Below are 13,355 nucleotides of genomic sequence, written 5' to 3'. Positions count from 1 at the left end.
AAGAGAGAGATCGAGGAAGAGGTAAAAGACAGGATAATTATCTTTTCAGTCATTATGTTACAAAATCTAAATGACTACTACTCTAAAGATTAAATACAGACTTTACATAACCAATCACAACAATGGAAATAAGCCATAACTGAAACCATATAAAATCCTTATCAGTTCAAGTGACAGTACATTAGTAATAGCCTTATAGGTTATACAGAAGATAATATACACAGATTCTAAATTATTTTTCCCCTTAAAAGCCACTGTCAGTATGATCACAGTCTTACTGTACGGACAAGTGACTTGAATATTTGTAAATACTAATGGGGAAAATCAAAGTTATAAAAGAAAAATGTATCAAGTACACCTTTAGACATGTCTATACTATGATTTAAATTAAAAGCCCTAAGCATTCTCCTACACATTCCACTTTCAACCTAAATGGAGTATCACTGTTAGTACACAAACCTCAGAGGGCACTGCTAATCTAATTAGTGTAACTATGCTACTATCTTACAAAGGAGATTAAGTTCAGATGTTTAGAAACCTTAACAGTAACAGAAAGTTAGAAACCCTAAGCAGCTACTCATATTTAACTATAATTACCTTTTAAAGAGCATTTGACTAAACTCCAGTATTTTCTATGGTCATTTATTAAAAGAAAGTTCTACCACACCTAAAGGATAAGGCATAGCCATCTACTAATTGGCATATTTGTTTATTTGTCTCAGTTTGTGAAAAGTTCCTTATTTGTGTAAGCAGCAAAACAAATTTCAACTGAATGATTGCTATATGCAAAAGGACTGAAGGCAACTGCCTCTGCAGTGAACTTTACAGTTCTCAACAGCACACACGCAACATGCTATCTGAAAAAGTTACTAACTGAACTACATGTATTAAATACTGAAAAAAGTTTTACATTTTTTATTATAATTTATTTTATTTAACAATCTAAGAAGTTTGCAGCCATCAGAAGTTCCAGTGCAATTTCAGGTGCAATTGGGAATTCAGGAATCTCCGTAGAGCTGTTAGTATAGCGGACCTTGTAGGTGAAATACATGCATACTTTGGATAGGACATGGGATGGGATCTCTCTAAAATTCACCTCATTTGTTTCATTTTCTGCAAACTGTCCTGTAGAAAAAAACAAAACACCAAACCAAAAGTCAGACTCTCAATTCACTGCAAGATGAAATGCTTTACCACGTGAATACAACACATTCTAAACAGACTTGTGTTAGTCCCATATTCCTAGGTATTCAGCATAAAGCAGGATGTGCTGCATTTACAACCCTCAAGAATATTAAGATCCCCTGCATTGCAAAATGTTTATTTTGGCTGCAGTCTATTAACAGTATTCTGAACAATTACACCAGAAATTTAGGTTTAATTCTGATGCTTGCTTGGTAGGTGCTCTTGTTCAGTTCCAAAGGTCACAACAATAGTATTACAATCGAAATTTCTAGCTGTCTTAGCCAAGAAAGAATAAGTCTATATGTTCTGTATCTGCATATGCATACTTATCAGTAGTCCCTTCTATGATCACAGTAACTTTGAATTTTCCAGTTTCAGGCAGATTTGACAGAGGGTTGAAACCTCAAAGACACATTAACTTGATAAGCTGTGAAAGCAGGCAGCAGGAGGGACAGGTAGGGGATGACACTACAGAAGAGAGAAAGCACTCGTGTCAACTTCTCCGTCTTTTCTCCTCCACCCTTTTGGTCTTCACGTATTACTTCAGACACTTAAACCAGAGGCAGTCTTATATATGCAGTAACATGAGGTCCTTCCCTGCTGCAAATTCATCTCCCCTCCTCTTAAGCTACCCTTTGTCATTAAAAACAGGAACTCTTTGCCATAGGATCTCATGACCATATTGCGGCCTAAACCCCAGCAAATGGCTAAGCACCACACAACCACTTGTTCACTTTCCCCTGCAGTAGACAAGCGAAGAGGAAAGGAAGAGCAAAAGCAAGAAAAGTCATGGGTCAAGATAAAGAACTGTTTAATAAGCAAAAGACAAGTGGAATTAAAAAGAAAAACAACTCATGCAAAGGTTATCACTCACTACCTCCCATGGGTAGACTGATGCCCAGTCAGTTCCCAAGCAAAAGATGGCTAAATAGCTAACCTCCTTAACCCACTTCTCTCCCTGTTTACTTCATGACATTGTATGGCATGCATTATCCCTTTTGTTAGTTTGAGTCACCTAACTGGTGGTGTTCCCTTCCAACCCCTTGCACAATACCCCCACCTATTCATGGGGGGGTGGGGAAGAGTGAGAAACAGATAAGGCCTTGACACTGTGCAAACCCTTCATAGCTAAAAAGTTTGGTGTGTTATCAGCATTGTTTTGGTCACAAATCTAGACCACGGGATCGTATGACCTGCTATGAAGAAAATTAACTCTCTACCAGCCAGACCCAGTACAGAATACTAAAGGCTCCACCATGGAGGTGGCAATGAAGAGCTACCAATTCCTCTTTGCTTTCAGCTTGACAGCTACACATCTCATGTAATGCCCTCAAGTTCTCACACCATGAGAAACTAGTAGTAATGATACTGTAAGGTCCCTAACTCTCCAAAAGCAGACAGAGTCTAATTATATGGCTGGTAGTACGATACCCCACACAGGTGAAATGTTCCACTGGAAACAGGAACTAGGCTGGATCTGGAAAAGTTACTACTTATTCCAACTTTCACACACTGTGTGATATAAATTCAAACCTGTCCAAAAGTGAGAACAAAGAACATGAAGGTACTATATCTTTTGTACTTACCTGGTCCACTCAACATAGCTTTTATTGTTCCCGATGTTAATGCATGTTCTCTTTTTACAATGAACTCATGGCCGTCAGAGGATATTAACTTCACATACATAGCATCTGGGCCCTCACACCCACCATATGTTTTCTCTTCTCCATCTATAATGGAAAACAGATTAATCATTTCAGAACACAATGAGTAATTCACATCACTAAGTATGCAAGCTTCTCTATGTTTACAAACCAAAGAGCCCAATATAATCAGATGTAAGACAGAAGCCTTTTGCCTTTTTGAAAATGGCTTCTCTGAATCACTCAGCTGTCTGTTTTGAAGACAGAATTTATGCAAAAGTAGGAACTTTTTTTGTTAATATCTCTCTCATTTCTCCATCATCAAATTCTGACATGATTTCCAAAACCTAAGTATGGATGAAATTTTCCTTTAGACATTATCAGGTGAATTGAACATACTACTGCTTCCCTCTGTAAGGCTACTGCCATATTTATCATACTTACTAAAATGTATGATAAATATGGCTTTACTTACTAAAAGTTACCTGAATATACATAAAAACCAAAACAAACAAACCAAAAACAAACCAAAGCAAGCCCAAACAAAAACAACCAACCAAACCAACCAAACCAAACCAAACCAAACAAACAAAAAAAACCCAAACAAAAAACAAGTGGGTTTTGAAGTACAGGTAAGAGTAAAAGCAGTGAGTATTCCTGTATGAAGAAATGACATAAAGTAAGATTCACCCTCCCCCACTGCCCAGCCAAACCAAGCACCATGCAGTGTTAGTGCACATCCATGTCGTGACCTTTGCTGGAAACAGGGAAAGTACAAAAGCAGTAAACCCAAGGGAATTTGGAAACACTCCCCACAGCAGTTTTGACTGTGCTTTTTCCATTTCTCTTCTCCCTTCTGTCTCACTACATACCTACCCTCTGTTTCTCTAGAAGCCTTATCCCCCTTCTCTTTTTGCTCCTTTATTTATTCTCTCCTAACAAAAGCTGAAAAAACGTCTGTTGCCACCACTGCACTGTTCACTTTGTGCAGGATGCACAGTTCCTCCATCTTGCACCAGCCTTGTCTATTTATGCAGCAGGCAGGAACCACTGACAGCTTTGTGCCTGTAGAGTGCTCAGCACTACAGGACACCATCACGCTAAGGAGACGTGACTCTGTACCTGGCCTTTGCATATTCCTGTAAACTCTTCAGGAATAAAGACTGCAGTAATGTTAAAATATTTTTGAAAAAAATGCATGTAAAACTGCACCCCACGTAAATATACAATTCTATCAAATTCAGACTGAAAAGTTAATGCCTCCTTTCAAACACTGCGTTTTCTAAGGGACTAATTCAGCAACTATTGCTAGAACACCATTAAAAGTACTTGAACTTGACACTGCACAAAATTTGATTTGCAAAACAGTATTATCTTGACAAAAAGTTAAAAGTGAAAGTCCTGGAAGTTCTTCCAGCTTTGGAAAGTATAATAGAAGAGATCTGTACCCTTCTAGAAAAGTGATATAACTGCCAGTATTTATGATTGCATGCAGAAGTACAGGAGATGAAACAGGTACAGACTACAGCCTTGACATTTGATTGTCAGAGTTGGTTTTCCTTCTGACAAAACAAGGAATAGGAATTAATTATGTCAAAGCACCTCACATTATATCTAGTGTTACAGCAAATACAGAATTCTCCCAATCAATAAAGCTGCTTTGTGAATTTGAAGTAAAAATTGAATTATCGTGCAGTTATTGCCAGTTTTAATAAAGTATTGCCAGTGCCAAACATGCTAAAGTACATTCAGGAAAAGTGTAGATAAATCTTTAATCTTTCCAATCATGTTTCATTAAGTGGTCATTTGTAGAGGCAGACACAACAGTTTTGGAGATTTAGTCAGATCACACACAATGTAACTTATCAGAAATCAGTCCTTATTATGATCTCTTTTCCAGAATTCAACAGGCTGACCTTAACTAACAAACAAATTTAAAACAGCACACAGCGAAATTTTTTTGTCTACTATGTAAAAGCTTAGTGTTACAGAAGCCTAAAGGCATCCTGTTTTAGCATGTAAATTTTCAGCACTATGCATATTAAACAAGTGAAATCTGTTGTTAGGTAGATGCATTCTGAACAGGTCTTTCAGCAAATGAACAGTCACTTCAGAAAATCTTCCTAAAAACATCTGTAGGAAGTTCCATTAACCCTTGAGGCTACAAGAAAACCAGTGACAAGATCATTATTTAAAGTCTTACAATCCACCTCCTCTACCAAACCTCAGAGATGATGAACTTACCCATTCTCTTCCTATTAAGCTTTTTTTCTTTTCAACTGCAGCTTTTGCAATAGGAGCGTCTGAAAAAAACACAAGTGGCAACACCTTCAGTCATAAGTCAGCTTTAGTTATTAGCCTGAATGCTACCATAAACACTCTGCAGAAAAGAATCTCACAATACACAGCATACAATGTTGATGAACATTATGTTTTGAAAGTGTTACGCTCTGAAATTTATTTTTGCTGTTGAGAGATCCCTACCATAATCCAGAAGCTGGAGAAAGGGGCCAACAGGAAAAGTGTGGAGTTCATCAAAGGGAAATGCAAATGCCTGTACCTTGGGAAGAACTACCCCAGGCAGTCCTGCCTGGGGGCACATCAGCTTTGCAGGAAGAGACCTGGGGGTGTTGGTGGACACCAAGTTGAACCAGGAATGTGCCTTTGCAGTAGAGGTGGCCAACAGCTGCCTGGGCTGTATCAGGAGGCATGTTGCCAGTAGGCTGAGGATGGTGATCCTACCCCTCTACTCAGCACTGGTGGGACACATTTAGAGTGCTGGGCTCAGCTCTGGGCTCCCCAGCATATGCCAGGCTGAACTGAATCCTGCAAAAAGCCACAGAGAAGACCAAGGGGTGGGAACACCTGTCATACAAGGAGAGACTGAGAGAACTGCAGTTGTTTAGGCTGGAGAAGAGAAGGGTGAGGGATGACTCTAATCAGTGTGCACTAAATACCTGGCCTCCAACTTATCCTTTCCAGGAGATTGACAGTTCCAGATACAGCCACCAGTATCACCTAGATAGTCTACTTCAGACACTTAATGTAGGTATTTACATGGTAAGTTAACCAGGGGCTTCTGTAGTTTACAAATAGTGACATCCAGCTTGCTACAAATTTTGCCAGGTAAATGAATCCAAAGAGTTAGAGAAATAGAAGCACTTGTTTACAGGACAAATCTGGTATGCTCAGTTACAACATTTCTTTCTTTACTTTGAACTGCATCTCTGCTGTGGAAAAGAAAACTTGGGAAGAGAAATTCCACTCACTCAACTGCTGTCCTAAAATTCCTTTCACATTAACAGCTACTCTCTAAACATTAACCCAGTACAAATCAATACTACTGTTCAGTAGTACATTACCACTTTTCTGTGCCCACATGGTCAGGAAAACAGCACCAGTGATTCTGGGTGGTTTCACAGCTGATACCCAGAGCTGGCAGCAACAAAAAGACTGGTAGGAATTCTGACAAATCATGTTCTTGCTTTGAAAAGCAACAAGTGACAGCAGAGGCATGAACTGTGACTACCTACTAGAAAAGGACCCCAAGTGTGAAAACCAGAATACAGATCACTACTCACATCTCTTCCCTCCAATGTTTCTGGTAAAAGCTTAGCAAAATAAGAAAGCAAGTTGAGGAGGAAGCTGAAAGATTTGGAGGGAGAATTACAGAGATCTCTGCATCTCTTCAGAAGATGCAGCTCTTTGATGCTGCCGATAGCTTCACTTCTCACCATCACTTTGGTGCCAATTTGTTCCATCTCCTTTTTCTCAAATTATTTCTACATTTCTAAAACTATAATTTCTATAAATATGCAATAGTCTGAATGTTTCCTCAAGCTTTCAGAGGCTGACTTATTATGTACACCTAATCAAACTACACATGCATAACCAACTGGTTTTAGTTGTCTCTGGAGAACTGAGCGGAAATCATCCTCCACTTACATCGTGGTCTTTGAAAATTATCCTTATTTCACAGAAATAGCTTAAACTATTTTCCTTCCCCATTGGTATCAGGAACATCTTCACCTGTACTCTTGCAGATGAAAAGTTCCTGAATATACAGTTCAGGACACATTTCAAGAATGACCTTTGAGAGTTAACTTGCATCCACTGTCATCAAGACACATTAATATCAAGTGTTAAGTGCCTTTGCCATTTTCAGTAATTCCAGGAACTCATCCAAGGAAATTACATCTAGGTGCTGGAACAGATGCGGCACAAAACTGATGGGATCTTTCACCCTATTTCAACAGTTTTTTGTAAATAGATATCAATCATCTTATTGGAGAATATCTGTTGCTCAGGAACTGAAGGGATACCTGACATTATTACTTCTGCTTTGCAGGAGAGGATCACTTTGCTACCTCTTTCTCAAGCCAGAAAATCCTTCCCTACATTCCAGAAGAGTAGTGAAAATAATAGCAACAATAAAACAAACAAACAAAACCCTGAAACCCCCAAACAGACAAAAAACCCCACAAAAACAAAACCACACAAGAAGTGATACCGTTTGGAGGTACTGATGATGATAAAATGTGCCTTGGTTTCCAATAAGAATAATGCCGCTAAATATCAGAATAAATACAGGCTAGTTAGTGGGAATGCAAATATATTAACATCTTGCAAGGTAAAAGCATAACCTGAGAAGACTTAATACATTAAAGCTGGGGAATTTAAAAAAAAAAGTCTACACCAGAATATTAGAGTTGTCCCAAAAAGCTGCAATAAGCATTTTAATAAAATCAAATGAAATGTGCTATTATAAGATTACGGGGGGGGGGGGAAACCCAAGCCAAACAAACCAAAACCCAGTAGTTAACGCTTGAAGAAAAAAAAAAAAAAGAAGAAAAAAAAAAAAAATCAGGCTCAGTGGTCTGAATTCAACTGTATTAAAAAGGAAGATGGGATAGAAGTGCAGTAAGCATTGCAGATTTAGGACATGCTGGAATAAACCAATACCTAAAAAATGAATCAATCATTTCCTTGAAAAAAGGAAACACAATCAAGATGCAATCTGGAATCTGTAAATCATAAATAGATGAGAAGGTAATCTTAAAATATGAGACAGAAACTTAGTACCAAAATACAGTATGATGTTGCAAACATGGAACAACTGGACCAGAGAAGAGCTACTAATTCCTAAAAAAACTCTTTTTTTTTTTTTTTGTTTTAAACCATGCTGCCAGAAAAGAGTAGGCAGATTTAGACAATACAAAAGTGGAAAACACTGCAGAACATATAAGTCACCAGCCCCGAAAATGACAAACTAGGAGCCACATGAAAATATATCGTATTAAATGCAAGATTCCTGCACACAGGGACTGATGCAAGTTTCTTTCATGTAGTGAGGGCTTGTTATTTGGGAGTATAGTCATTCTGTGGTCAATTATAAGCCGATGCAGCACTGTAGTGGGGGGAGGGGGCGGTGGGGGGAAAAGGAGGCAAATGCATATCAAGGATTTCTTTGCAATAAAGATGGGGAAATATGAACATTCTTGCACACGAGCAACAACTTGTCTGGAATACAACACACAATTCTGAATTCCTGTTTTCAAGAAAACCAAGTTCTAATTACAAGAACTACAGAACTGACCAAAGAGCCTGTTGTATAAAATAAAAATTAGTCTCACTTTACTCAGTTTAGCAAAATAAAACTAGAATGAACATAGACATAAGAATTTATTAAAAGGATAAACAAAGAGGGAAAAGTATTCTAATCTTATTCCTCAGTTTAAGTCCAGCAAAACAACATACACTAAAAAAAAAATAAAATTCATACTGCTATTCCAGAATCCAAGTTTGGTTCCAAATATAGAACAAAACTAACATTCTATTGCCAAAAGTAAAAGATGCATAAAGCCTACCTTCTTTTAAGAACAAGGCATAATACATTCCATTATATGATGCATTTGACATGTAAGCAAGGGATACATTTTGTTTTCTCTCAGTTTCTATGCTGGTATCATAGAGTCAATGCAAAAAAAAAGAGAAGGAAAGAAAAACAAGAAACTGGGAAACATCAAAAACCTAAAAAATAGCCCCAAACCAATAAAAAAATCCAAACCAATAACTCCAAACCAATAATAACCTCTTAGAATCTACTGGTTCTTCTTCTGGATCAAGAAGTGTTCAGTGTGTCATGACACTTTAGAAGATAACTGCAGTTCAAAATTGATTGTTTTATGAAAAGCATCTCCTTCCCAAAAGCTACATTAAAGTCATTTGGGACAGTATTAACATGATCTTGTGCAAGCCACAGCTTATTTTTAGTCAACTCTCTTATTGGTTCCAAAGTTTGCAGAAAAATAAGTGGGATAGCAGAAGTAATACACCAAAACACTGGCAGAGAAAATACGCAAGATTTATTTATTTCTTGGATAGAATCTTGAATTGCTATTTAATGGGAGGTAGAATTCCCAGTCACACCCAAGTTACTGCTTGTGTGTATAGTAAAAATAGTGCGAAGGGAAATTTGCTGTAGAAAAATATATATATTTTTAATTGACAATTGCATGTCCTTAAGTGCTAAATAGTAGGTTAGAAACAGAAAAGTCAAGTGACCTAGTATACTCTCTTACCAGAAATTCTTTTCTTACAGTGTATTTCCAATGCACTATTTATTGAAAAGCATGTCACTATTTCCTTCTGCATAATGAAAACAATAGAAATGACATTTTTTCTAAGACAACATGAAGAAACAGACTTGGTGAGAATTCTGGTAACTACCTGTATTTTAATTACTTTTCCACATTCTGTAGCTGCCTGTCTGACTTCACCAAGACTACACCACAGGGGAAGAGAACAATCCAAGTTTTCTGAACACTCAAGCATTTGCCTTTTTTTACTATGTTTTGCTGATCTGACTATTTCAGACTCCTGCGAAGAACTACTGATTTTTGTTGAAACACATTTGTAATTCCATTTCCTCTTCAAGAAGCTGATGTGGCATTAGCAATTAGGTAGCTCAACTCCCTGCCTTTAATCTCAAAAATGCACATATATTAGGTACTATTGCTCTACTGCCTTGCTTCCTTTTTTAAAAAAAAAAAAAAAGGTGAGCAAACCCTGCAATTGTTAGGAGAAAGATTACATAAAAAGGATATGCCATTTTTTAATAAGTGAGGAGAATAAGAGACAACTAGAACCAGTGTATCTGGCACAGAAACTTTCCAACCAGTCTAAAAAGGAAGCTCTTGCTGTAGAAAACAAAGTTCTCATTGGGTATTAAAGGACTGAAAATTTTCACAAGTTGCTAGAATATTTACACCTATGAGGTAGAATTTAGCAAAGTATCATAGAACATGGTAATTAACCCACACAAGGAATGTGTTCTTGTGTTCTTGTTAGCCTACTTCAACATCTTATTCTCCTCCTTTACAACTCTAAGAAGAAATACTATGGTATGGTGAGTTTAGTTTGATCTCTTTTCTACTTCTCTTGAGCACTGAATGCAAAACAAAACCCAAAGCATGTCCATGACCTTCCCACCTCACTCCCAAAGCTGTGTGCTAATCCCCAAAGCTTCCCAGAATTATAATTTCCTTGTACATCCTGTATGTATGTCGATGAGTCTGGAATAGACATACACTTACGTTATGAAGGGCATACACTAATTTAACTTGCAGCACATGCAACCACTGCACAGATTCCTGAATGCCACTGCTTTATTCTGCTTAGCACAAGTAAATTAAATCTATGCAAACATTTCAAGCACTCAAATTCTTTGACCTCACAGAAAACTCTTAAAATACTCAGATTCTGGTCGAAAGAAACGCAAATGGCTTCCAATTCATTAGCTGGGCACTGCACACACAGCCTCTGTCTGCTTCAGCTAGCGACATTTCTGTATCCTACACTGTTAATTTTTGGAAAATATGGGCAAATAACATAAATGTCTTCACAATTCCTAGATCAGTTTAGAAGCCAAATGTGACATTTTCTGTGTGTCATTTGTATATCTGTAAGAGTTCATCAGCAAACAAACGCTGTTGTGTGTTAAAAAGAGAAGCCTCCTACTCTTCAAACCTAAATTCTAGTCCTATTCTTGATCCTGTACACTAACTTGTTTAAAAATACTGCTCTCCAGTTCAGTATTCATTGTTCACCACACATAAAATAAAATTAATGTAAATGAGGATTGTAGTGTACTTAGAAAACACTGGAACAGGTTGCCCAGGGGGGCTGTGGAGTCTCCTATATTGGAGATATTCAAGGCCCACCTGGACAAGTTCCTGTGTGATGTACTCTAGGTTACCCTGCTCTTGCAGGGGGGTTGGACTAGATGATCTTTTGAGGTCCCTTCCAACCCTTGGGATTCTGTGATCCTGTGAAAGAAAACCTGTACGGTGTGATTTAGACATCAGCTGATTCATTACTCCATGCTCACGGGCACTAAAATTCAAACATTCAGGAGCACAGTGAAATGTGACCAGACAATATACTATGGGTGAGTGCCAGTTAAGATAAACAGGAGGTGAGGCAGGACACCACCACATAAGGAGTATGAAAGATCTCACGTAAGATGTTCTTCTTCTGCCCATGGAAACTTTCCTTTTAAGTAACTCCCAATAAAAATTTAAGGGAAAAAGAAAAGGCAGCGGGGTGTTATTGTATGTCCCAACATACAATAAAAGCTCTGTACTGTACAGCTCTGGCCATTAGGGATAAAAACAGCTGCTAGCAGATTGCAAAATGTCATAGGCATTCATCAAAGACTACTGTTATGCAAGCCACACCATGCTGAAGATAATTTAAGTTCTGAACCTTTCTAGGTGCAAGAGAACTTGTCAAAATACATCAGAATTACTTTATTTCCATCTGACAAAACTCACACTTCTATGACAAAACTTAGGGGTTTCTTATAATATACACTGAGAATTGCAAAAACACAGTCAAACATCTGAAGCTAAGTATACTTTTAAAAGGTATTAATTTCTCCCCAAAGCGTAAGGGTTAGGGAAGCATGAACACAAACGTACTGGGAAAAGAAATACGAGGTTGGGAGATAGAAGAAACCTCAGAAAATCCACTGGATCTCCTCGTGGTACCAATATTAAGTCTTCACATTAAGACTACATGAAACTACCCAAATCTGTTAATCCCCTACTCTAGTATAAAAAAAAAAAAAAAAAAAAACAGAAATCCCAAATGACTTTGCCACAACAAAAAAAAATAAACGCTGAAGTGCTGGAAGTTTCTAAAGAATATCTCAAAGCTCCCAATGTTAATGGGAAATGCCCATTATTGACAAAATTTAAGTACATTAAAAGGCTGATCTCAAGGTGTATGGTGTGCACTACGTGTGCAAAGATGATAGCCAATGTATCATAAAAAAAGGTAGTTAACACTTACTCCACTTGTAAGTTCACTCTTCCCTTAATAAATATTATTTCTCTCCCAACAATATTTTTTTGGCCACTATATACGTATGTGTATAGCAAAAACAGGAAATTGGAGCACATCAGGAATTATGCAGAAATGTGTGTACAAACACACATCTTATCTCAAAGGTCCCTCACCTGCCTAACTATGTTTTTCTGGCTTTCTTCCAAAGTGAACTTTTGCAAGTGATCTTCAGCAAGCCCAAGTAAACCAGTGCCCTGTGACTATCTAAACTGCCCTACCAAGCTTAGCTCATAAGCTACAGTACTAAATACACATCTTTAAGCTCCTGCGCACAAATTGAGATTAAACTGGACATCAAAGTTAACCACTAGCATCACCATCACCTTTTTGTCCAAATGTCTGAAGCCATCAATAACTTACCAATGCTTAGGTTTCTTTATATTAAAGCAGAATCTTCTTCTGAGGAACGCATGGCACTAAGAACCTTATTTTTCTTACTACATGTAAGTGTATCACTCTTTTCCGTCAACCTTGCTTTGCTTATATTCATCGACCATTACAGCTAAAGCACTTTAACTGGCACTTCTCACCTTGGTGTAACAACCTCTGCGGGTGCATCCTAAATGCTTTTGGCCTTAGCTTTTCCCCACTCTCTAGGGCCTGGCGTGGGAAGAGGGTGGGCGTCATTTGTAGCGGAAAAAGTTTAAGAGCGATACTTAATTAAAACATGGTTCCGGAAAGCCCCTATCCCAGCGGCGCCTGGATTTCAAGGAGGCCGCTTCGCTCCCGCAGAGAAACGCACCCTTCACCACTGCCCCGGCGGGGACCCCCAGCCTGGCACCGCGCCCCTCCATGCACCCCCGGCCGCTCCAAGCCTCCCGTTCCGCGGCCCGGCTTCCGCTCGCCTCTGGCAGCAGGGCGATCGCGGCGCAGTGGACAAGGCCCACTGCCCTTCGAGGGGCAGGCCCCGGGGCTCCCCGCCGTCCTCGGCCCCCGAACAGCGGTGGAGCCCCCACAGCCACTCACCCGTCAGCACCACTACCTCCGCCCCGCTCGCAGGGCCCCGCTGTACCGGGCCAGTTGCCTCACAAGAACTTCCGGCCAGGTCACAGGTCACTTCCGGCTCGGGGCGAGCGCCCCCCGGTGCCTTGCCTTTGCCTTGGGAGGCGTGCAGCGCCA

The 13,355-nt window shown here is 38.9% G+C and overlaps 1 protein-coding gene across 1 annotated transcript; it reads right to left on the bottom strand.

Annotated features, from left to right (window-relative positions):
- Positions 1-900: 900 nt before the first annotated feature.
- Positions 901-13,315, bottom strand: ELOC (elongin C). Its single transcript, XM_062633190.1, has 4 exons — positions 13,203-13,315; positions 5,073-5,131; positions 2,772-2,915; positions 901-1,125 (listed from the first exon to the last, which is right to left on the bottom strand). The coding sequence occupies exons 2-4, from the start codon at positions 5,074-5,076 to the stop codon at positions 935-937; spliced, it is 339 nt and encodes a 112-aa protein (XP_062489174.1). The 5' UTR covers positions 5,077-5,131; positions 13,203-13,315; the 3' UTR covers positions 901-934.
- Positions 13,316-13,355: the final 40 nt, after the last annotated feature.

Source organism: Pezoporus occidentalis, unplaced genomic scaffold (assembly GCF_034315485.1).
Source record: "Pezoporus occidentalis ecotype Australia unplaced genomic scaffold, CSIRO_AGI_Poc_V1 ctg4, whole genome shotgun sequence".
Lineage (NCBI taxonomy): Eukaryota > Metazoa > Chordata > Aves > Psittaciformes > Psittacidae > Pezoporus > Pezoporus occidentalis.
Note: the sequence above shows the minus strand (reverse complement) of the source record. Positions and strands in the feature narration are given on the sequence as shown.